The 22,544-nt window shown below is 39.7% G+C and overlaps 1 protein-coding gene across 15 annotated transcripts in view; it reads left to right on the top strand.

Annotated features, from left to right (window-relative positions):
* Positions 1-22,544, top strand: part of LIMCH1 (LIM and calponin homology domains 1) — a 282,053-nt gene that overhangs the window by 208,828 nt on the left and 50,681 nt on the right. For all 15 annotated transcript variants that reach the window (XM_075930515.1, XM_075930516.1, XM_075930519.1 and 12 more), the window contains 4 exons: positions 3,636-3,762; positions 6,684-6,841; positions 8,659-9,067; positions 13,641-13,862. In XM_075930515.1, the coding sequence (XP_075786630.1) occupies positions 3,636-3,762; positions 6,684-6,841; positions 8,659-9,067; positions 13,641-13,862 (916 nt within the window). The remainder of the gene's footprint in view (positions 1-3,635; positions 3,763-6,683; positions 6,842-8,658; positions 9,068-13,640; positions 13,863-22,544) is intronic.

The following is a 22,544-nucleotide window of genomic DNA, read 5'->3' as shown; positions in this document are numbered from 1 at the left end:
AAAGGCCCTGATAGTTCAGCTCCATTAAGAACTGCCAAGGAGTTAGGGATGCTAGAACAGCTCTGGGGCGAAGGGCTATCTTTTGATGCACCAGTCTCCTATAGTCTTGCTGGGTTTTGGGCTGGAATCACAGAGGTTAGCATCATCCCCGCTGGAATGGTTTGGGGGAAATTCAGTGAGGGGATATTCCTAGAGTTTCACTCTTCTAATGGAGGAGTTGCTCTGAGCTCTTGACAAGCTCGTTCTCATTCTCTTTCACTTCTCCCTCTCTCCTCTTTCCCAGAGACTGGAATTCCCTTCCCCAGGTGCTCTAGCCTTTTTTTTTCCCTCCTCCCCAGATTTATTCTGCCTATAACTTGATCCACAGTGGAGAAGTGCAGCCTGTTTCAGGATAGGAGGAGAAAGTGTGTGCTTCTCTGCTTCTTCCACTTCCCTCCCACCCCTTGCAGGCTTTCCTGGCTCCAGCAGCTCCTAAATTGCTTGATACCAACTGAAGAAGTGGGAGAGACTCCAAGAATAGTTTGGTCCTGTATTAAATGGTGAAGAGTAGTAATATCAGTATAGTGTTCATTTTAAGTGTGCAGGCATTAGAGCCTTCAGATTTTGGCTGTAAGGAAGAAGTTGGTAAAGGTATGTCTATATTTAAATTGCTACAGCAACATTGCTGCATCACTGTAGTGCTTCAGTGTAGACACTACCTATACTGACAGAAGGGTAATCCATAGGTAATCTACCTCCATGAGGGATAGTAGCTACGTCAAAGAGAGAATTCTTCCATTGCACTAGTGCTGTGTGCACCAGTGGGTAGGTCAGTGTATCTACATCATTTCAGGGGTGTGGATTTGGTTTTAGGTTTATGCTTCACCATGAACCTGACAGGCCCATGTGAGCAGAGATGTAGTTGTTTACTTCAGTTTAACTCTCTGCTGTGTAGCTCACTTTATCTTTAAAAAAAAAAAAGTGAGTTAGTCTTGACATGTCTATAAAATGTTAATGAAGCCACATGAGCGTCCTGTCTGCATGTTTCTAATAGTCATTTTCTTTCTCATAAAAAGTAGTTATTCACCATATTCATTAAATGCTATCCTATGAAGTCATTGGGTTTGTTTTACTAGGTTTACGATGATTCTGAAATAGCTATTTCAGAACTTTATTTGTGTTTGGGCTCCTTCGAAACAGATGAAAAAAATGTGGTACCATTCTCAATAACAACTCTAAATTAGGAGAAGAGCCTAACAGGCTTGAAAATCAGTGACGTCAGTGCTAGGATATAGCCCACTCGAAAATGTGTAGTCTAGGCAAGCTCTTAGCAGTGATATGTGCAGGACTCAGGGAGAACACCAGATTAAATAAAAAGGTCAGTCTGCTGTCACTGAATCCCAAACTTACAAAAAGAACTTGGGATACTAGCTACAGAACTTCTTTAGTGATGGAGAACTTATGACTGTATGTACTTAATTGCATGATCCAGTGTTTTATCCTCTTTGCACCTTCTTTTCCCCTTATTCTCTCTCCAGCACACAGTTGCATAGCAGCCTGGAGTTAGCCTAGCTCCATCTAATAGAGGATTGAATAGAAAACATCACCTATTATGATTGGTGTTTGTTTATTTTTAGGGGGTGGTGTTATTTTTTAATTATAAAAGTGGATAAAAATGCTATGAGGATTTTTTTTATTAGGCTCTTCCCTAACGGCCTTTTCCGCTGATGAGAGAAAAATAGTTGTATCTTTGGGCAGTAGCTCATGGTTCTGGTTTTTTTTCCCTTGCTCTCCAAGTTGCTCTTCATAGGCAGAGAAGATAATTTATGGGGAATAAACAGTTTTATTTAAAGCCATTATGTGTGGTGGTGTTAGAGCAGGTCACAATACCTTGAAACGCAGCTCCATCATAATTCTCTCTAGAACATGACTAATTCTGGGAAGGAAGTTTAGCTTCTCCGCTGTGTCTCCCTATGTAACTTGTTACAGGACTTAATTCCCAAGTGCTGTATGACAGAGAAGCTGGCAGAGTTAGATACTGTTGGCAAGGGGCAATTGGAATGATATTCAGGCATTGGGGGGGATGCTTTTTACTCCTCTGAATGAGAATTATTCTGTGTCTGTGGGACTTTGGAGGCTTATAAAACTCCTTTGAACCACTTGCCACGGATTGCTAATTTCTGTTATCTAAGCCTTCACAAACTTGTTAAATGTAGTTGAGATAACAGGATTTCCATGTTAAAATTTAAAAAAATCATCCACATTCCAAATTAATTTTATGAAATATCCCTTAGTGCATGGCATTTATTTAGTTAGTTAAATAAAAGAAGCCAATCAACCTTGTAGCCTTTTTTTATTTTAGTCTTTAATGGTGCTCCATTCCTGAGTAACACAACTCTGAAATTATAATCTGTTGAGGAATTAGTAGTAGGGTTTCTGCTTAGCTCTGTGCCTTTTCAAAATCTTTATGCTTGCTGTATGTAACTAAGGGTTATATAGTATGTTCTATGTTCTGTGTCTATGGGTAACTTCTGGTGTGCTCTCTGAATGAATCAATGGAAGACTATAAAAACATTTATGTATTTTTTCATTAGAAAAGGTTAATTTACATGTTGGTTCTTCAGATATAGATTTGAGCTAAATCTACGTCCACACAACAGCCTTCATTTCTGAATTTGTAGTCTGTTTTAAAGACTGAATACATGGATAACTCTGTGCACTGTTGCCTGCCATTTTAACCATTTTATCTTCACTGTGCTTCTGCTGCTGATTGACTCATTCTAGCTATAGATGAGTTTTTCTGACTAATGCTTTGGCATTACTTCATGGAATCCCCTGCATGGCTTATTGTTTTAATGGCACAAATGAGGTAGTATTTTGCAAGTACCAGGCACTGCAAAGAAAACCTCACAACTTAGTATCTTCATGTGAATGTGTTTAAATAAAATTGCTATACTGTATTATATGAGGTACTATATTCTGTAATTGTGACCTTTTAACTCTCCAAAGAACAAAAATATAAAGAAATAGTTGTGAATCAGATCATGACTGTAATTGTACAGTGTTATGCCTTTTCTTTGTTAGAACAGATCTATTAATAGCTCATTGCTGATAAAATTGTGGTTCTCCATGGAAAGCAAATTATAACATGACCATTCATACTTCATGCACTTTGCAAGGCAGACTCTCACCGCTTATTTACCATTGTCATTTAACTTGCAACACTGCCTATAATACTGTACCTCTCAAACCTCTCTTGTTTTGTTATAAAATAAAATCCAACCTCTGCTACACAGAGAGAAATCAGAGGTGTCTTCTCAAAAGTGATGCAGGGAGAGAGCTTCGGAAAGTTCTGCATTTTAAATCTGAGTAGACCTTCTCAAATTTTTAAATCATATTAATGGAAGACAAGTGACAACGGAAAGGAAAAGTTGCTATCTAATATTAAAAACAAGGGATAATTGAGAAAGGTGGTGCTAATGTGCCTGCATTTGTACATAGAACTCATGTGGATACCAATAAATTCTTTTGAAATATTCTGATTTTTGGAAGCTTCCACAGAAAGATGTATTTGATTTTGTTCTAGCACCTTTATGTGGGCTGCATTTAAAATGAGTATAAACTAATGATTGGTTTATTGTTCATCCTTTATTTAGGAGTGTGAGTATGTTTGACATGCGGTGTGAAGATGAAGCTGTGATGCAGCCGCACAGCAAGGCTCGCCATGAAAAACTACAGCATATTCACAACCAACTGAAAGAGGATGAGGATAGATGGCAAGATGTGAGTAAAGAAAAATGTCACTTCTAAAACATGCAAGAACAAACATTCTCACCAGTTAGGTATAAAATTAGACTGTTTAAATGCAGATTCGCTGGGTAAGTGTCTTCAACAAAACAATCTGGAGTGAGGGTTTTCAAGATTAGGATTACCACTAAGCATAAAAGCCTGAATTTCACCCGGCATTGGATGACATGAGGCTTTTTCTAATTGTTCTGATTGAAAAAACTGCTCTTCCTTCCTGGGAAGCTCTGGAAAATGCTGTGGCTAGGAATAGTTCTGCTTGTGCTCTTATGTTTTTCTGAAGCAAAAATTCTTGCTCAATCCATTAACAACAAAAAGTAAAACTGAACAATACAGAGGACTCCAGGAAAGACACAATCCTAATTAAATCTGAATTAATGAAGTGTTATACTTATATTGTCACAGAAAATATAATGGTGGATGATTAACATTTTCAAATTCAATGCTAGGCAACAAAGTTACCCCCAAGTTTTATTCACTTAAAATGGAATGCTTCCCAACATAAAACACTCCCTCTGAGCACTCTCATTATTGGTGCTGAATTCGCAATTCTCTGTAAATAGCAGCTCCTGTTTATTTGTATCCTGGACCCTTTACTCCATTCATCTGAAGAAGTGGGTTGTGCCCACAAAAGCTTATGATACCATCTACCTTTTTTTTGTTAGTCTCTAAGGTGCTGCAGAACTATTTGTTGTTTAAGTTTTTTCAGTTACAGGCTAACACTGCTACCTCTCTGAGACTGTAAATGCAGATGTTCGAGAAAGTGTTGAAACAGGGTATAAGCAAATGAACCACAAAAAGTTTAATATATATTCACTTTAGAAGCACTAGTTCTAAATGATATTTTAATAACCCCGTTTTAAAGATTTTTTTCATTGTAAAGAAATAGTTACAGTAACGTCCAAAGAGAGATAACTATTTTTAAACATTTGAGAGGCTGCTTTTAGTAAAAGTTTAATAAATACTAAAAAAGTTAATAAAACTAAGAATTGATTGCTATAGTGCAATATATGCAGCATAGTAATTGCCTACTGGTGTAATGTTTGTGTAAGTCCATAACAACTGTGGTAACCCCATACATATTTTTTTCCTTTTGAGTTGTATTTTGTTATTTGAGAAGTTTTGGGACTCTTACTGCTAAAATACAAAGCACTCTCAGCTACTGCATTATGAATTTCCTGGACCATCTCTTGATACTGCAGACTATAGCTGTAATATCTGATAAGAATTACTATAAATTCCCTTATTTGGTGTTCTGGCACCCTAACAACAGCTTTATGGAAAGGACATTGTTTGTATTCATGGTGGGTTATTGTTCTTGATGAATCCACTTGCTAGTATATGTCCAGGTAGTAGTTTGCAAGTGATTAGCAGTTTCATAGGTTTCAATTGAATTCTTTCTGGTTCTGCTTATTTGAAATAAGAAAGCTTAAAACAAATTATATCCATTTTTCTCTGTTGCAAAAAGAGGAGGTGGTTTATGTTGTGAAATTTGCTAATGGAAAAACTAATGTCTAAAGAGGCAGTACTTACTTATCTACTTCCAATAAAGGTTTTCCTGCTTTAACACAAATTATTAGTAGAAGGAAAAATGAGAGGTCCCTCATTTTGAAGAAAGGGATTCTAGACCGATATATGTGTGTCACATGAAGAACTGCTTTAATGAGCCTTTCCTTTAGTATAACTTGACTTTCTTGCTGACTTTGAGCTAAATTAAAAGTAACAATGTATATTCTTGTTTTTAATAAGGTAAATTATGCTTACAGTTTACTTATGCTGATAGTTTACTGATAAATTCAGTTAAAATATTTCTGGACTGAAGTGCCATTTTGAAAACTGTGTAGTTCATGAAATAATGTTTGAATCAAGTATCTCCGTAGTAATGCTGTTATTCTTCTAAGATATAACTTGCTAAAACCATTTGAAATATGTTCTGTATACTAATTTTGTAATGGTATTAAACTACTTGTCAAAGTGACTGATATGTCCATCCTTTTGTTTATGTATGAATATCAAACAGTTTTCTTAAAGTTTGGCTGTGTAATATTTGGCTACATCATAGTTTTATAGCTTTTGGAACATTGCCTTATTGATTTTAAAGTGTTGGTGATATTCTAGTATCTAATCTAGGGACAGATATTCCCTAGTCCCCAGTGGCCACAAAAAGCTCTGAATTCATGAACTAAACAGGGTACAAGGAACATATGACACAGATTGTGTTCTGTGTGGGTTTTGCCACCTAGTGTATAGCTACTTTGGTCAGAAAAGAATGGAAGAATTAGTGGATTTTCAGAGTTGTGGATCTATTAACCAATGTGTAGGCTGCAATTAGGGGTAGAAGAACAGCTACGCTGACCTCCAGTGATGCAGGAGAAGGATTTTACCCTTTTGATCCACTGATTTCTACCCTCCAGTGCTCATTCTTTACCAGATCTATTTACTCTGTCATGCTGTAGGGGTCAGGGTTTCCCCCATAGTCATTAGGCCTAAACTAACAGTCAGTCATCTTTGGATAACTGGATTTCTCAAGCTTTCAATTTCAGTACTGCAGCAACAGAAAGTCAGAATAGGTCCATCACAAAACAAAGATAGTGATGCTGCCAGTTCATTTTTTCCCGTTGGGCAAGATTTGGAAACTACAGTGAAACCCACTGACCGAAATAGGCAACTGATTTTGTAGATTTTGTGGAAAATATAATTTCCTTTCTCACTTCTTATAGTTTACTTTTGGCTGTTTAGGTACGTGAAATCAGTCTACAGCTAAAGTCATTCAGTTATTGAGAAGTTAACTATCATTGGGGGTATTCCACTATTGGTTAAGTAACAGCTTTACAGCAGGTAATTTCTGTAACTGGTGTTATAAAGCTCTGAATATGCACCTCTCTTCCTTTTTGATATAGGATCTGGCACGGTGGAAAAGTCGCAGAAGAAGTGCTTCACAGGACCTAATTAAAAAAGAAGCAGAGAGAAAGAAGATGGAAAGATTATTGAGTTGTGGTGATGGAACAAGTGAGCGAAGGAAAAGCATCAAGACTTATAGAGAAATTGTGGAGGAAAAGTAGGTTGTTCTGCTGAAATGCAGTTGCATACTTGAGAATACTGTGTGCTTTGAGTGTTTTGTGTTGCTGTTGCTCTGCTGTAGTGGGGACATTATGCCTGGGAAAGAAATGTGCTACTCCTACTTGTCATGATTATGAGCGTTAGCCAGCAGCCTGGGGATTAAGGAGTTAACTACACCAAGCCAGGTGGAGTGACCAGTAGGAATGTAGGTGGGACTTTCAAACTGGGACAAAGGAATTTGGGTTTTTTCCTTTCTCCCTTTTGTCTCAGTTTGAAAGTCCCACCTATATTCCTACTGGTCACTCCACCTGGCTAGGTGTAGTTAACCCTTAATCCCCAGGCTGCTGGCTAACCCTCATAATCATGACATCTCCAAGACACCATTCTTCATTTTCTGTAAGTAGGTAGTTTAGGTAGTTTCGTTAGGCTTTATTGTTTTAAGGGTTGGATATGGGATCTGAGATCTGGCACTGTTTAAAAGATGTTTTGGCTTTTCTTTGTAACTAAGTTCTAGGCCCATGGAGTTTCTCCATGAGTATATTTTGTTACCTTCCATTTTGTCATTATGCTTGCAAAAGGAATATTGTTGTAATAATAAAAATTCTTTCTTTTCTTTTTATTAACCTGGCATTGGTTAATTGTGTGCCCTGATTTTTATTTTAGGGGTGAGATTTCCCAAATGATCTTTCCCCTGATTTCTTTATCAACATTTGGGTGGTGGCAGTGGAAGTTTCATTCCCAAGATCTAGGTTTTTAAGATTTTGGGGGAAGTTTTATACCGAAGCCTGGTAGATAAGGCTTTGGGGTACACTTGCTGGCCTTCACTTCTACATTTATCATGCCAGAGTGGGGAAGGAGCCATGACACTACTGTTAAACATAATCATTGTAGTATGGCTTTTAAAGGAGAATTTATCCCAATTCCTCTTAGGCTTCATGCACATGAGTAACTCTGTGTTAATCGTTGCATAAAAAACTTAAAAAAAATAACGAATAGTCTTGCAGTACTTTAGAGACTAACAAAAAATGTAGTTGGTATCATGAGCTTTTGTGGGCACAACCCACTTCTTCAGATGAATGGAGTTAAGGGGTCCAGTTTCCAAATAAATAGCGGGGGTGGGGGAAAGGAAAAATAAGGGGGAGAAAGGGGCGGAATTGTCAATTGGAGTGTCCATGCTAAATGAAGCTGATAGAGTGGGTACTAAGTGTTCTTATGTATCCTGTGCTTGTTTTTTTTATGCCATTAGGATGTGGAATGTAGTGGGCCATCTATGCAAGGTCTTTGTTTAGACCTCTATTGCAGGTACCAAAATGTGTAAATGAAATTAAGTTCTGCAGCCTCCCTTTCAAACTAGTTTTTGAAATTCGCTTGCAATAATACGGTAACTTTGAGATCCATTAATGAGTATCCAGGCAAGTTAAAATGTTCCCCAACTGGTTTCTGTGTATTGCTATTTCAAATAACTGATTTGTGTCCATTGATTCTTTCTCATAGGGACTATCCAGTTTGGCCAGTATACATGGCAGAAGGGTTGGCACTTGATGGCATAGATCACATTGGTGGATGTGCAGTTATATGAGCCTCTGATGTGGTGGTTTTGTAGTTAGGTCCTGTGATGATGTCGCTTGTATAAATTTGTGGACAGAATTGGCACCAGAGTTGATTGCAAGGGCGGGTTCCTGGATGAATAGGATGGAGGTGTGCTGCTGTGTGGTTGCTAGAAAGAATTTGTTTGAGGTTAGGGGGTTGTCTTTAGGCGAGGATTGGCCTGTATATCTTCACATAGTAATTTTTCCTCTGTTGCCTCTCACACAGAGAGAAAAGAGAAAAGGAGCTGCATGAGGCCTACAAGAATGCTAGGTCACGTGAGGAGGCAGAGAGCATTCTCCAACAATACATTGAAAGGTTTACCATTAGTGAAGCTGTTCTTGAACGTTTGGAGATGCCAAAAATTCTGGAAAGAAGCCATTCAATGGAGCCAAATTCATCATCACCGCCGAAGGACCCAAATCCTATGCGATACTTAAGACAACAATCGCTGCCTCCTCCAAAATACACTGCCATGATTGAAGCAACCATTGTTTCCACCAATGATTCTGAAACCAGCATTTCAACAGGCCAAACATCTCCAACCAAAACTGTTGTCTCCAAGGCTGTGCCTATGCTGACACCCAAGCCTTACTCACAACCCAAAAACACACAGCAGGTCTTGAAAACATTTAAGGTAGGATGACTTATACTGTTCAAAGTCAATTAAATGTCAAAGGAACACCAACATAAATTATATGAATTCATAAATGTGAAAGGCTGTCATAAATCACGTGAATTCATAAATGAGAAAGACTGTTTAGGTTTAAGGAATATGGAGAGCAACATACCCATAATTATAAAATTCATCATTTAGTTTTCTTGTGGTAAGAGAGACAATGAATGGATGATGCTGGCAGCTGTGCCTATAATCAAGGTAGCCTCACACTTTCATCATAAGACCCTGCTTTTCAGTTGCTTCAGTCTGAAATTTTCCATGTCTAATGAGTGCCTCAGGCTAATTTTTTTTTTTTTTAATTTCAACCAAAATGGTTTCCGAGGCTAGAAAATCATACGCTATTTTGTCCGTGTTAAAAAAAACCCAAACAGAACAAAAACAACAAACAAGCTCTGGCAGACTTTTTTTGGATAGCACAAGCACTGCCAAGATTGGAGCTGGAACTTGAAATATGGCCCAGGAGATAGCCTTTGTGTCATGAATATTCCTTTTCCTGTCCCTGGGAAAATCTACCCAAATTTAACTAAGTTATAAGCCTTTTAAATATCATGGTTCACACATACTTGGAGATTGGCTGTGAGGAAAATAAGTCTAGGACTAAGAGCTGGGGTGGATAAAAGTCAAGACTGAGACAGTAACATGTTAGAGGAAATAGAGCAGCAGGGTCATGCTTGGGGGGACTGGTCAGAAGAATCTGCCTATTAGAATGCATTTCCCTCTGGAGCCTGGGATTGAATCCATTCCATTTATGAGTCTTGTCATTCCTCTGTAGTCAGCAAGTGTCTGTGAAACCCATTGGCCAAGTGTTCCATGCCCCTCTACTACTGGAGGATGGCAAACCTCTTACTGCTACCAGTTAAAACAAAAAACAGGACAATGTAGCACTTTAAAGACTAACAAGATGGTTTAATAGGTGATGAGCTTTCGTGGGCCAGACCCACTTCCTCAGATCAAATAGTGGAAGAAAATAGTCACAACCATATATACCAAAGGATACAATTAAAAAAATGAACACACATGAAAAGGACAAATCAAGTTTCAGAACAGAAGGGGGATGCGGGGGGAGGGGAGGTAAATGTCTGTGAGCTAATGATATTAGAGGTGATAATTGGGGAAGCTATCTTTGTAATGGGTAAGATAACTAGAGTCTTTGTTAAGACCCCGGCGTAAAGTGTCGAATTTTAGCATGAATAACAGTTCAGAGGATTCTCTTTCAAGTGTAGTCTTAAAAGGCTTTTGAAGCAGGATGCAGGTAATTAAGTCGTTGAGACAATGTCCTTTCTGGTTGAAATGCCCTTCTACTCTAATCCTAAATTAGTTCCCTATAATTAAATAAAAATATTTTTTCCTGTCCTCCTTAACTCACATGATGTGTAATATACTATACAAGCAACTCCTTACCCTAAATTAGCATATTTCTTTCTCTCCTCCTCTTTCTTGTATGATGCCATCTGCTTCGGCATTCGTCTTGTACCATTTCCGTTGTAATTTCCCTGTAACAGAGATTGCCTTTACTTCATGTATAAAGCACAATATGTTCCTATGATGCTATATTTTATATCTTGAAATATATTGTTCTGGTGTTTACTTCTCACGGGTTCAAGTTAATTTTCTGAAATATAAAACCTGTAGCTCCATTTCTCCTGGATTGACTTGAATTTTACAGCTCTTATTGAATGACACACGGATCTTTCTCTGGCTTTAGATCCTGACTATTTAAAACAAATCCACAGAAAAATATAAAGAAGTAATTGTACCTGGACAGACTAAAGAGAACACACGTAGTCTGCTCAGAGTGTAGCTGCTTGCGTTACGCGGGACAGTGTGATTTATCACAGTAAGAATTATCCCCAAAAGAATTGTTACACAGTTACTTTACCCTGTTTAAATGAAAATGCTGATATATTTATGATGCTTTGCTATGATGACAGTGTGTTGACTAGCTCCAGATCAAGAGGAAGAGAATATGTTTGCTTAACTCTGCAACCAGGGCATCTGTTCTGATCATTCAAGCATTTGCTTTCTCTCCCTGTGTAAATAGAAAAAATGTTTTAGTCTAAACAGAGACATGAAAATGGATGGGTTAACCAGCCAGTATTTTTCTGGCTCTTATTTTTAAAAGCTTTCATGGCCTGTCTGGTAGATAATGCATCAAAATCCCACAGGACTTGTGTGTTCAAGACCTGCCAACATTTGTATTCAGAATTAAACTGTGAGTAGTAATGACTTGGGCAGAGGATGGGGGTAGAAGGAGAGTAGTGGAATTTTTTTTTAATTGTGTAACGATAACATTTGACATGCACTCTAATGTGTGCTGTTGCTCTTTGTTTGCTGTTGCTTTTCCCCATTTAAGGGCAATTTTTGCAAGGGACTAAGCATCTTCAACTCTCATTGCCTTCCCTGGGAGTTGAGGGCACTAAGCATCTCACAAAAAATACCCATTCCCTGGTAGTGTTTGTCCTTTCATGAATTGCCCTAATATACAGAGCAAAGCCTGGGCTTGTTATGTAAACGAGAAGACAGCAGAAAGTGGAGTTTGTTCTTGGTCCAGAATTGGCTGTGAATGCCAAGTTGAATTGTATTCATGAGGGCTCTACCCAGACTGTCAACTAAAAAGGTAGACTGAGAGTAGCTTAATGGAGAAAGATTGAGAGATGAAGGAAGCTGTTATGCCACTTTAAATGTTTCAGTTTATTGAAAAGGCCTATTCCCTGTCCTTCATGATCTTTGGATCGATTTTTAATAGTATTCTAACACATAATGTTCCACGGAGTGGCTTAAATCTGAATTTCTGCTTACATACATTATTATTTATGTAGTGCTTATAGATTAGCCATCTCAAAACATTTCACATGGCCCATCCTATCTATCTCCTGTGTGGCATCAATGGGTGTACAGTAATATCTTCACCAGCAGTATAAGCCTTTGTTGCCCAGAAGTCTAATTTTCCCTCAAACACCTTTTCACTTTCTTCCCATAGTGCTCCTTATTCATGGATGGATCTCCTTTTAAAAAAAATCTGTAAAGCCACTACATTATCCTTCTTCAGATTTCTTCTTAAAACTCAATTTGTCTTCATGGCTGCAAAACTCTCGACTATAGCTAAGCAACTGACGTGCTGTGACTGCTGTTTATTATGCTGATCATAACATCATTTCACTATGTTCTTGTACTTTCCCTGTCTACCATCTCCATCTGTTGTGTCCCATCACACTTAACTTGTAAGCTCGGTTAGGGAGAGACTTTCTTTACTATAAGTGGTGGTGATTTATATGTGCATACAGTGACTTACACAATGGTGCCCTGATCCTGTCTGGACTCTTTAGGTACTACTCCAATTCAAAAATCCCATAATGGCATTAATAAATGTGGTCTTTGTTTTAAAAAAGTCATGAGCTAAAGGAAAGTCTGTGGCATGGTCAAACTAAAAGAATGTGTGGTTAGAATTAACTTGATTCCTAATTCACTCCTCATTGTGGAGTTATGGATGGTGGGTAGGGGAACCAAAATAGCTTGAACTGTAACTTATTTACCTTGAGACTGGAAATAGCCAACTTTTCTGGTGTTTATTTTTAATAGATATTGTCTATTTGATATCTAATAAAGAAGGCAGAGTTATATGTCTCCTTTTTCTTTGGGGAACAGGGGCGGCTCTCTGGTCCCTGTCCCTAGCCTATTGGAGCTCCTTTTTTTCCCCAAATCCTTGTTTCATGGGGTTTTCTTGGTAGGGTGTGGGGTGGGGGCCTGACTGCAGCTTGTTCCCATATGAGCAGTAGGGCAACATAATACTAAGCTGAGTTTTGCTGCTTCTGACCTTTTAAACATAAAACTACTATGTGACAAAGTGAATAGTAAACTTCATATTAAAATGAGACTGGCTAGTTACATAGTGATTCATTGGTATAGTTTGTAGGTGCTTGAGCATTCTTGCCTCTCTCTGATGTTCTGCTTAAAGGATTATAGGATTCAATATAGGTATGCTTTAAAGTTTGGTGCTGTGGCTTAAAAATATATTAGGAAGCCATCTTTCCAAGTTATCCTGGTTTTTTAGAACTGTGTTCAAAATGTGTGGTATCCTTTAGGTTTTTTAATGCATTTCAGCACTTGTGAATTATGATCTACTTGAGTCTTGAAGGTCACACTTCATTAGTCTTTTTTTCTCTCACTTATGTCTCTGTGCTTTTTCTGAAACTTCCCCCTTCTTAATATTCCCTGCTTTTCCCTACTGATTGTGCCATCATCCTGATTTTATTCCCCTCTTAAACACTATTTATGTTAATACCCACAAAAGTATGTTTACAGCTTAATGGGGGAGAAAAAGAGAAATTCTGCTCTTCTTGAATTTCCTAGTGCTCCTGTCTGCCAAGTGTCCTATTTTGATTGTAAACTCCCCAGGGCAGGGACTATCTGTCATTTTGTTCAATGGACAGTGCTAAACCATTCTGAGTATTATACAAATTCTTTATTTTATTAAAATACAAGCCATCTTGATCTTCAGTGTTATTTCATTAGAGTATTTATTATTCTGCAGGTAGATGGAAAAGTTAGCATGAATGGAGAAACCTTCAATGGGGTTGAAGAGAAGGATAAAGAATGTACAACAGTGATATTTGCCCCTTCACTAAGAAGATCTCCAAAGTTTGAAGGGGTGGCCAGAGTGGATGGATCTCCCATGGAGCTGAAGCAGGACACCACAAGCATTGAGCTCAATTTAAAAAGGCCTGCCACTCAGAAGGTGCACAGAGACCTGACAGTAAGAACAAAACAAACACATCAACTGCGTTTTATCTGCATGTTTTCTTTTCCGTTATGAATTTTGCCAACAACTAATGGAAATTAGGGGGGTAAATTTGTTTTTATTCCAGAGTCTGTAAAGGTCAGACACATTTATACTCCTTAAAGTTTAGTGTTTCTGCTTTGGCTTTTGTATCCCAAGTCCTCCTGGTATGCAATTGATAAGCATGCTTTACATTTGCTGGCCTGTTTCATTACATCCCACTGAGAGTTTGACTGTCTCTCCCAGCTATTGTGTAAATTTATTCAGCTCTTCTGCTGCGGTTAGCTGATTAGATCAGTAACATAATTAGAGTGTGAGAGCCATTATTATTAGTTGCAGGTCTCTAGTTTCAAACAAGAGAATGATAATGTTTGGCAATTTTAGCATTCTCTGTTCCTTTCTCAAAAAAGGGGCTAAATTATTGAAATACATTGGGTCAGTTCGCTTCCCAACCACCTAAACAAAGAGATGAATTGTAACTTTTCATCTCTCTTGCTATTTTAAGGAGCAGGGTATAAAACAATTGGAGCATATCACAGCAGGTTTTTAGATGCTACACTATGTAAAAAGAAAAACAAAGAAAGGACTGTCCTATATAAAAACAAATTGGGTGTTGGGAGAATCTCGCCTTTCTCTCCATGTACCAAATATATATAAAATGAAGAACACCACAAAAATAACACAAGTTCGGAATGGTGCTATGCTGCTTGTTCTTAAACTTCATGGGGTTGGCCAACCCCACTATGCTGTGGATGGGTGAGGGTTTGCTATCCCTGGAGAGGTTTTTATTGATCCCACCTCGATGGTGCCAAAAAACCGGTTTCATTCCTGGCTAACATTCTTGGTAATGGATCTTCTTCTCCTACTGCTGGTTCTGAACCCAACTATGAGGTCAGGAACAAGCGTGGGAAGCTGCATTATGTTTGGAGCACAGACCTGGGACTGTCAGAGGAAGTTGGTTTAGATCCAAGAGGGAGTGGTAGCAGGAAGGCAAACTGGTGGCAGAGTGAAGATTGGTTGAGAATGAAAGTGAATTGGACTTACCTGGGGATGAAGATTGCCACTATCCTTAGAGATGTCAAGCTGGGAATGTTTGAAATATAGATGCAGGGGGCCTCATTTTGTAGGAGGGAGCAGCAGCTGAAAGGGAATTAAAGGTGCAGTTATAGTCAGAAGAGTAATTATGTGAATAATGGTGCCTGCTCCTATTAGCACTGCAATACAGCTACAGAAGAGTGAGCTGGATACTATTCTGCCTTGGTCGATACTATATAAATATCTAAATTGATGTAGCTTGAAATATTCTGTCTATCCAGTTTCTGTTTGCAAAATTGTATTGCCAGCAGTGATGTTGATATAGAAGGCAGAACACAGCTTGAATTTTTAAATACCAGCTTGAGGTTTGCAGCACTGACATTTACAAAATAACCTTTTGGTTTATAAACTGAGTACACATGGTATGAATCTTTGGAAAAAATAAATATGTACCCACACAGTGCCATTTTTAGTGTTTCTTCTCACTAAACGTTTTGAAATTTCAGATTCATGATTGAATCAGCAATGTAATTAAATGGTGTAAATTATTATAATTAGTCTTAGCTTTCCAGCTTCAAACAAAAGAATGTTAATATTCCGGGGTGAGTTTTTTCAAAAATTTCCTGGTCCATTGCATAGCTATAATTGTATTAGGTAATTTGGATGCATGGACAGATAGGTAATTTCTGATGTAGATCAATTACGATAAGAACACCAGGTCTGTGTGTGGCAAAGTGGTAAATTAAGGTGTAAAATCACTGTCTTAATGTTCTAAGAAACAGCTGAGGAGCATGAGGTTTGCTTTTTCCAAAATTATACAGCTTGGTTATCTTTGTCCAAGGGAGATATCTCATCAGTCAATGTTTGCATACAGATTGTTTTTGTTTTAATTTGTTTCCTTGTGTGATTAACTTTTCACAAGATTGAAATGAAGCTTTTCATTTTTGTATTGCAGATTTGTTGAAAAAGAGTAGAGGGAGAGAGTAAACCTTTAGAATTTCTTGTGGCCAGTGAATCAGGTAGATGAAAGGGAAGGGATTATAGAATACAGAATTACCAAAATGACCTCCAGCATTGAAATTCACTCCTAATTAAATAATCCATTGCCACACACAAATAAATGAAAGTAAATAATTTTGAGAGCAGAAACTACTAGCTTTATCATTCTTAAGTTTGAGGAAATTCTTCTGAGAGGAGAACCTATTTTCAGGGACTCATCAGTGATCCCTGGAGGTAGAGGATGATCTCTTTCACAGGTTTTATTTTTCATGGGTCCTTTGGTGACTGATCTTTGAGCCACAGACTCTTTGGCAGATGTTGCAAGTGGTGTTGGGCCACAGCTGCTGCATACCAGTTGTCTTTCTTTTCTGGAGTTTTTCTGCAACCAGGGCAAGGCAGTTTTATACAATAATGGTGTTCCTTCTCTGGTAAGTCTTGGCTAGTTATCTCTATCCTGGGCTGCTGTCTCCCAGTATGTGATGCCAGTGCCACAAAACTTATATATTTTGAGGGGAGGAGGGATCTTTAAAGCATTTCTTTTGGTCTTGCCTTTTCCATTTTCCTTTGATGAGCTGACCATACAGTCGTTACTTTGATAAAGAATACATCAAGCATGAGCACACAGTGCCCACTCTACTTCACCTAGTGCTAGATAATCACTGAAGATGTTGGTGGCCAGCTGCCCCACCCCTTTTGCCCTCAGCCTCAACCCTTCTGAGAGCGTGAAACCAGGAGCTCCCCCATGCTGCCAAGTGGCTCGTGAAGGCTGTCAGCTCCGCTGGTTTCTGCACTGTGGGAACACATTGTGGTCCCCTTATCTGATATCTGGCCCTGATGCACATTGGAATACAGGAGGAAAGAGAGAGGCAGAAAAGTAGTCAAGAGGAGGTAGTGGCCTATGGAGGAAGTAGGGAAGTTCTCTGAATTTTTCTTTGGAAAAATTTTCAAGTATATGAAATCTAGGATACTTTTCTAAACATTGACTCCATTCACTTAGTTCATTGCCTTTTTTTTAATTGTCAGTCAAATTATTTAGGGCTTTTGGTCTATTTCTGCCATTTCCCAAGCTTTGAATAAGGCAGCACTTTTTTTTGGCGTTAGAACTTCAGCCTGCCAGCAATAGGTGCTGTTTCTGTTGGGATGTGTATTCTTTCATCTTTTTACTCTCCCGAGGTCCTTGTTTGACAATTGAGAGAGAAGCAGTTTTGGTCACCTCCTCTGCATGTGTTTTTTGTTACATTCCATATTATCTTCAGCCTCTCTCTACTTGTTATTGCACTCCTGGTATTTGTGTTCACTTGCCAAAGAGACTAGTCATGTCTCCTCTTTGCCTGGCATGTTTTCCTTCTATTCTCTGTAGTGTTGGGCTAAAACAGATCAGGTGGCCTGAGGTATCATTTACAATAGATGAAGGAAGATGCTGTGCATTTGATATGATGCTTTCTTGCCCAAACGTGCAGAAGTTTAGTCAAGCTGTGCTATATCTTAGACCAATATTATCTGGCTTTTGTGGGTTTTTGAGACATAGGGGTCATTTTGTGTCCAGCCCCCATTCCAACAAAATAATTGAGGGACAGAATGAGAGACCTACAAGGTACTGGTAACAGCTTGCAATGGGAGAACCATTTAGGGTGTACATGTTTACTGCCTGCTGTAGGCTTTTTTGTAGATGCAGAGACATTGGAAAGGAATGGATGGTTCTTACTCAGCAGAAGTATAGCAGAGAGAAATATTTCTGAAGAGGTATGCTTGTGTCACAGATGCGTATATCTGTGAAGTTGTTACGTATACATCCTTAAACCCGAATACATCGTTCTCCAATTAGTATTGAAAAATGCTTGTAATACAGTAGGGGTATGTCTACACTAAAAAGTTAATTCGAACTAACGGACGTTAGTTCGAATTAACTTTGATAGGTGCTACACTAGCGCTCCGCTAGTTCGAACTTAATTCGAACTAGCGGAGCGCTTAGTTCGAACTAGGTAAACCTCATTCTACGTGGACTAAGCCTAGTTCGAACTTACTAGTTCGAATTAAGGGGTGTGTAGCCCCTTAATTCGAACTAGTGGGAGGCTAGCCCTCCCCAGCTTTCCCTGGTGGCCACTCTGGCCAACACCAGGGAAACTCTATTGCCCCCCTCCCGGCCCCGGACTCCTTAAAGGGGCATGGGCTGGCTACGATGCCCGTGCCAGGTGCAAGCCTGCCAGCACCCAGCTAGCAGACCCTGCACCTGGCACGGCTCGAGCCAGCCACCCAATGCCCCCCAGCCCTCCCTCTCTTCCTGGGACCAGGCTGGCGGCTCCCGGGAGCTTGCCCGGGACCGCAAGAGGCGGGCGCCCGCCTGGTCCAGTGCGGACATCGTGGACCTCATCCACGATCTCCGCACTAGGCACAGGAAAGTGGCCATCTAGGGCAGGAGAGCTGCCAGCCTGGACACCCAGGAGCAGGTGTGCATGAAAATCGAGGTGGTCCACTGAGACCTCCGACACTGAGCCCTGAGTTTACAATGGCCGTACTGGGTCAGACCAAAGGTCCATCTAGCCCAGTAGCCTGTGTGCTGACAGTGGCCAACCCAAGGGACCCTGGAGGGGATGGACCGAAGACAGTGACCAAGCCATTTGTCTCGTGCCATCCCTCTCCAGCCTTCCACAAACTTTGGGCAGGGACACCACTCCTACCCCCTGGCTAATACCACTCCATGGACCCAACCTCCATGACTTTATCTCACTTCTCTTTAAACTCTGTTCTAGTTGTAGCCTTCACAGCCTCCTGCAGCAAGGAGTTCCACAGGTTGACTCTTTGCTTTGTGAAGAACATCTTTCGTTACTAGTTTGAAGCCTGCTACCCATTCCTTTCCTTTGGTGTCCTCTAGTCCTTCTTTATGGGAACTAATGAAGAACTTTTCTTGATGCACCCTCTCCACCCCACTCATGCTTTTATAGACCTCTATCCTATCCCCCCTTAGTCTCCTCTTTTTAAACTGAAAAGTCCCAGTCTCTTTAGCCTCTCTTCATATGGGACCTGTTCCAAACCTCTGATCATTTTAGTTGCCCTCCCCTCTCTCACCCTCTCTCTTCCCCTCTCCCACCTCCTTTTCCCAGTCTCCCCCAGTTTTGTTCAATAAAGAGAGAGTCTATTTTTGACCACACGTTTTCTTTATTTTGTACATCAGGAAGGGGGGCTAGGGAAGGGTAAGTGGAAGGAGGTGAGGGAAGAATGGGGTACGAGCCCCCGATGGGGAGGACTGGGCTGGCTCTGCGGGCTTCTGGGGGTGGAAGCTCTCCTGCAGCCCCCCAATTGCCCCCTCTCCCCAGATGGCAGCCTGCGGCAAGTGCAGCCGGTCTGATGGCCAAGTGCTGTGATGTGCCCAGTGTGGGCACTCAGGGCACTCCAAGACAGGTCTGCTTTGCAAGTGGGGCACCCCTGAGAACTGTCTGTCCGGGGTGGGGGTCGGGTCCCTTTAAGCACAGCCCTCGGCTAGCATGAGGCAGCAGCTCCACGCTCTAATCCTCATCTGATGCCCTGCCGGCACTGCTTCCGACCATCCTTAACCCCGGTTCAGGGTCCACTTAATGTGGACATGCTAGTTTGAATTAGCAAAACGCTAATTCGAACTAGTTTTTTAGTCTGGATGCGTTAGTTCGAATTAGCTTAGTTCGAATTAACTAATTCGAACTAAGTTAGTTCGAATTAGCGCTGTAGTGTAGACATACTCTAGACTAGTTATGCAGCAAGGTAATATCTTTACTAGCCTGTGATCCAGATGAAGATCTTAAAATGTTCTATAAACATGAATAAAATAACTATCAAAACACCCTTGTGTGGAACAGTATGTAAGGCCTAGGTATAATTTACATCTGGAGATACTGAAGCAGAGTTCCAAAGATTAACTAGCCTAAGATCATACCATGTGTCAATGGCAATGCCAGAAATAGAATTAGGATCTCTTGACTCAGACCCATGCTTTAGCACTTATTGAATCAATGTTCCTCTCCATTATTAATGGTAGTTGTGCATGGAAGTCTACACATGGTGAGAATTGTACCCTTAGTTCTTCAAATTAAAAATTTAAAGAAGGCTCAAAAATACCATACATTTTTAGTTTTAAAATGATATACATATAGGCTACGTCTACACTGGCCCCTTTTCCGGAAGGGGCATGTAAATTTCACCAGTCGTCGTAGGGAAATCCGCGGGGGATTTAAATATCCTACTTTTTAAATATCCTATCCAAAGTCCTACTTTGAAGTAGGAATAAGACCCTCCGGAAAAGGGCACTTTTTCCGGAGGATCGGGGCCAGTGTAGACGCTCTTTTCCGGCTTTTTTAAAAGCCGGAAAAAAGCGGCGGACATTTTTATTTAAATGCCGCGGGGGATATTTAAATCCCCCGCGGATTTCCCTACGACGACTGGTGAAATTTACATGCCCCTTCCGGAAAAGGGGCCAGTGTAGACGTAGCCATAGATTTTAATGACATTGGATTAATCGTTACATGACATCATTGTCTTTAAGCTGCCCTCTTATGGTCTCTAAGCTGTTTTTGAGGTTGTGAAGTAAAGCTCTACGGAAAAGAATGCAGATGTAAATAGCAAACAAAAAAAGTTATCATCACTCCCATAGGAATTCTGTTAGTTTCCCCTCCCTGTTTTTATGGCATGAAGGAAACACGTTTTTTTCCCCCTCCCCCGCCATCCAAGTAATACTCATTCTCTCTTTGCAAAAATGAAATTGTTGAGCTCAGATTAAGGCTGTATGGTGGATCATTAGAATAACTGCTGGAGATCAGAGTTGAATTCTGACTTGTACAGATGTGGGGATGGGATGAGACCAGAAATCCTCTTTGTGATACATCATGAAAACCACAGGCTGAATTGCAGCATAGCTGTGCAGAACTGACAGCTGTCACTCAAATCACACACCACCTGCAGGTGATGTCGCTTATGATTATTCTGTGTGATCGAGAAAAAGAAATGCCTATGTTTGACTTTGCTTAAAAGTTTTCCATGCAATTACAGACCCTGAGCTGTAATATATGACTTAATGACAGCACTTGGTGGCTGCAAGCAAAAGAGTCACAGAATCTAGAAAGCAGAGGTGTCATAGCAGTGTTATGACAAGGGTGCTGAACCCTTATGGCATGCTCATATAATCATTTCCTGTTCAATTTCATTAGTACTATGAAAGCTTATTTTGATTAAAATAGCACAGTGTATGTGTTTTAAGGGTGTACTTTTAAGGATGACAAAGCTGTAAAAATTCTATTTGAATCATAAATGTATGTTTAAAAATGCCATTCTAGTAGGATAAAAGCATTTGAGCTGATACTCACTTTATTACTACTGAGATCCACTGCAGCTAACTCATTCTTTTATAGAGTTCAATTTTCAGTAAAAACCCATTGTTTGGACTTCTGCATAATCCTTTCAAATATCTCTGCATTGTTGTTGGCTTGTTTGCTGCAGTTCATTAAATTTGCAATACTGTATTGGGATTTTAATTGCCATTGTATACCAGCAGAAAGTTATTATGTACTTGGAGTTAATTTACTTTAGGAACATATAAAACTGTACTGTAACACTTTTGGTTTTAGAATCTCCCAGTAGCTTAGTTAAGATTCTTTCTTAGATTTAGTTATATAAGTTCTTCTCTTTTTTTTTCTTCTTTTTTTTACTATTACAAACAAATGTTTCTGCCATGAGAGTAGGTGATATGGTTGGTTGTTGCTAACCAGTATGGGCACAGATAAAAGTATACAAGTAGCCGTGTCTGTCACAAACAGAAAATGAATTACCCTTATAGCCTCGAACATAAGCCTGTTCATTTATAAGCCGACTCCCAAATTTACAGAGGAAAAAATGGTAAAAAGTCACTCCCCCGTTATAAGTTGATTCCAGAGTATGGTGATCTGGGACCTTATAGATAGGCCAGTGAGTTCACCATTTTTTCTCTGTAAGTTTGGGGGGAATCATGCCAGTTCACAGACTGTTGTGGCTCTGCTTTTTAAATGTAGTAAGAGCCAGCAGGCTCTTACTACATTTAAAAGGCAGAGCGGCAGCAGGGGACCAGCGTGACCTGGGACTGCTGTGTCCCATCTTGCATTGGGTCCCCTGCTGTCACTCTGCCTTTTAGAACCTGCTCATAAGCTGACCCCTGCTCTTCACAGTGGGATTTTTTTTCCAAAAAAAGTTGTCTTATGAATGAGTATATATGGTAGTTTATTTTAGTCACAAATGGACATTTATTAACACTATAAAACTAGTTGCTCAGTTCTCTCTATGAAACGTATGCTTGGTTAAGCAGGACTGAGGAGTTGGCTAACTCATACTATGACTGGCTTGTTCATGACAGAAAAATATAAAATAGCTTTCCAGCCTCACCCACAACTTTTTAATCCAAGGGTAACTAACTTTAACTATGGTACTGTCCTAACTACTGTTTAACTATATGTATACAACAGACATAGTGTAAAACACTGTTACTTGCTGAATGAAATTCACCAGCCTTTGAGAACTCTGTTAGGACAGAATCATCATTCCAACACACAGGTGAGGTACAGAGATGCAGCATGGCCCAGCTACAGGGGTTCATAAAGCCAGCACCTCCGTACCTCCCTAGAAGGGTTG

Source organism: Pelodiscus sinensis, chromosome 5, assembly GCF_049634645.1.
Source record: "Pelodiscus sinensis isolate JC-2024 chromosome 5, ASM4963464v1, whole genome shotgun sequence".
Classification (NCBI taxonomy): Eukaryota; Metazoa; Chordata; order Testudines; family Trionychidae; genus Pelodiscus; species Pelodiscus sinensis.
The sequence above is the reverse complement of the archived record's forward strand: the minus strand, read 5'-3'. Positions and strand labels throughout refer to the sequence as shown.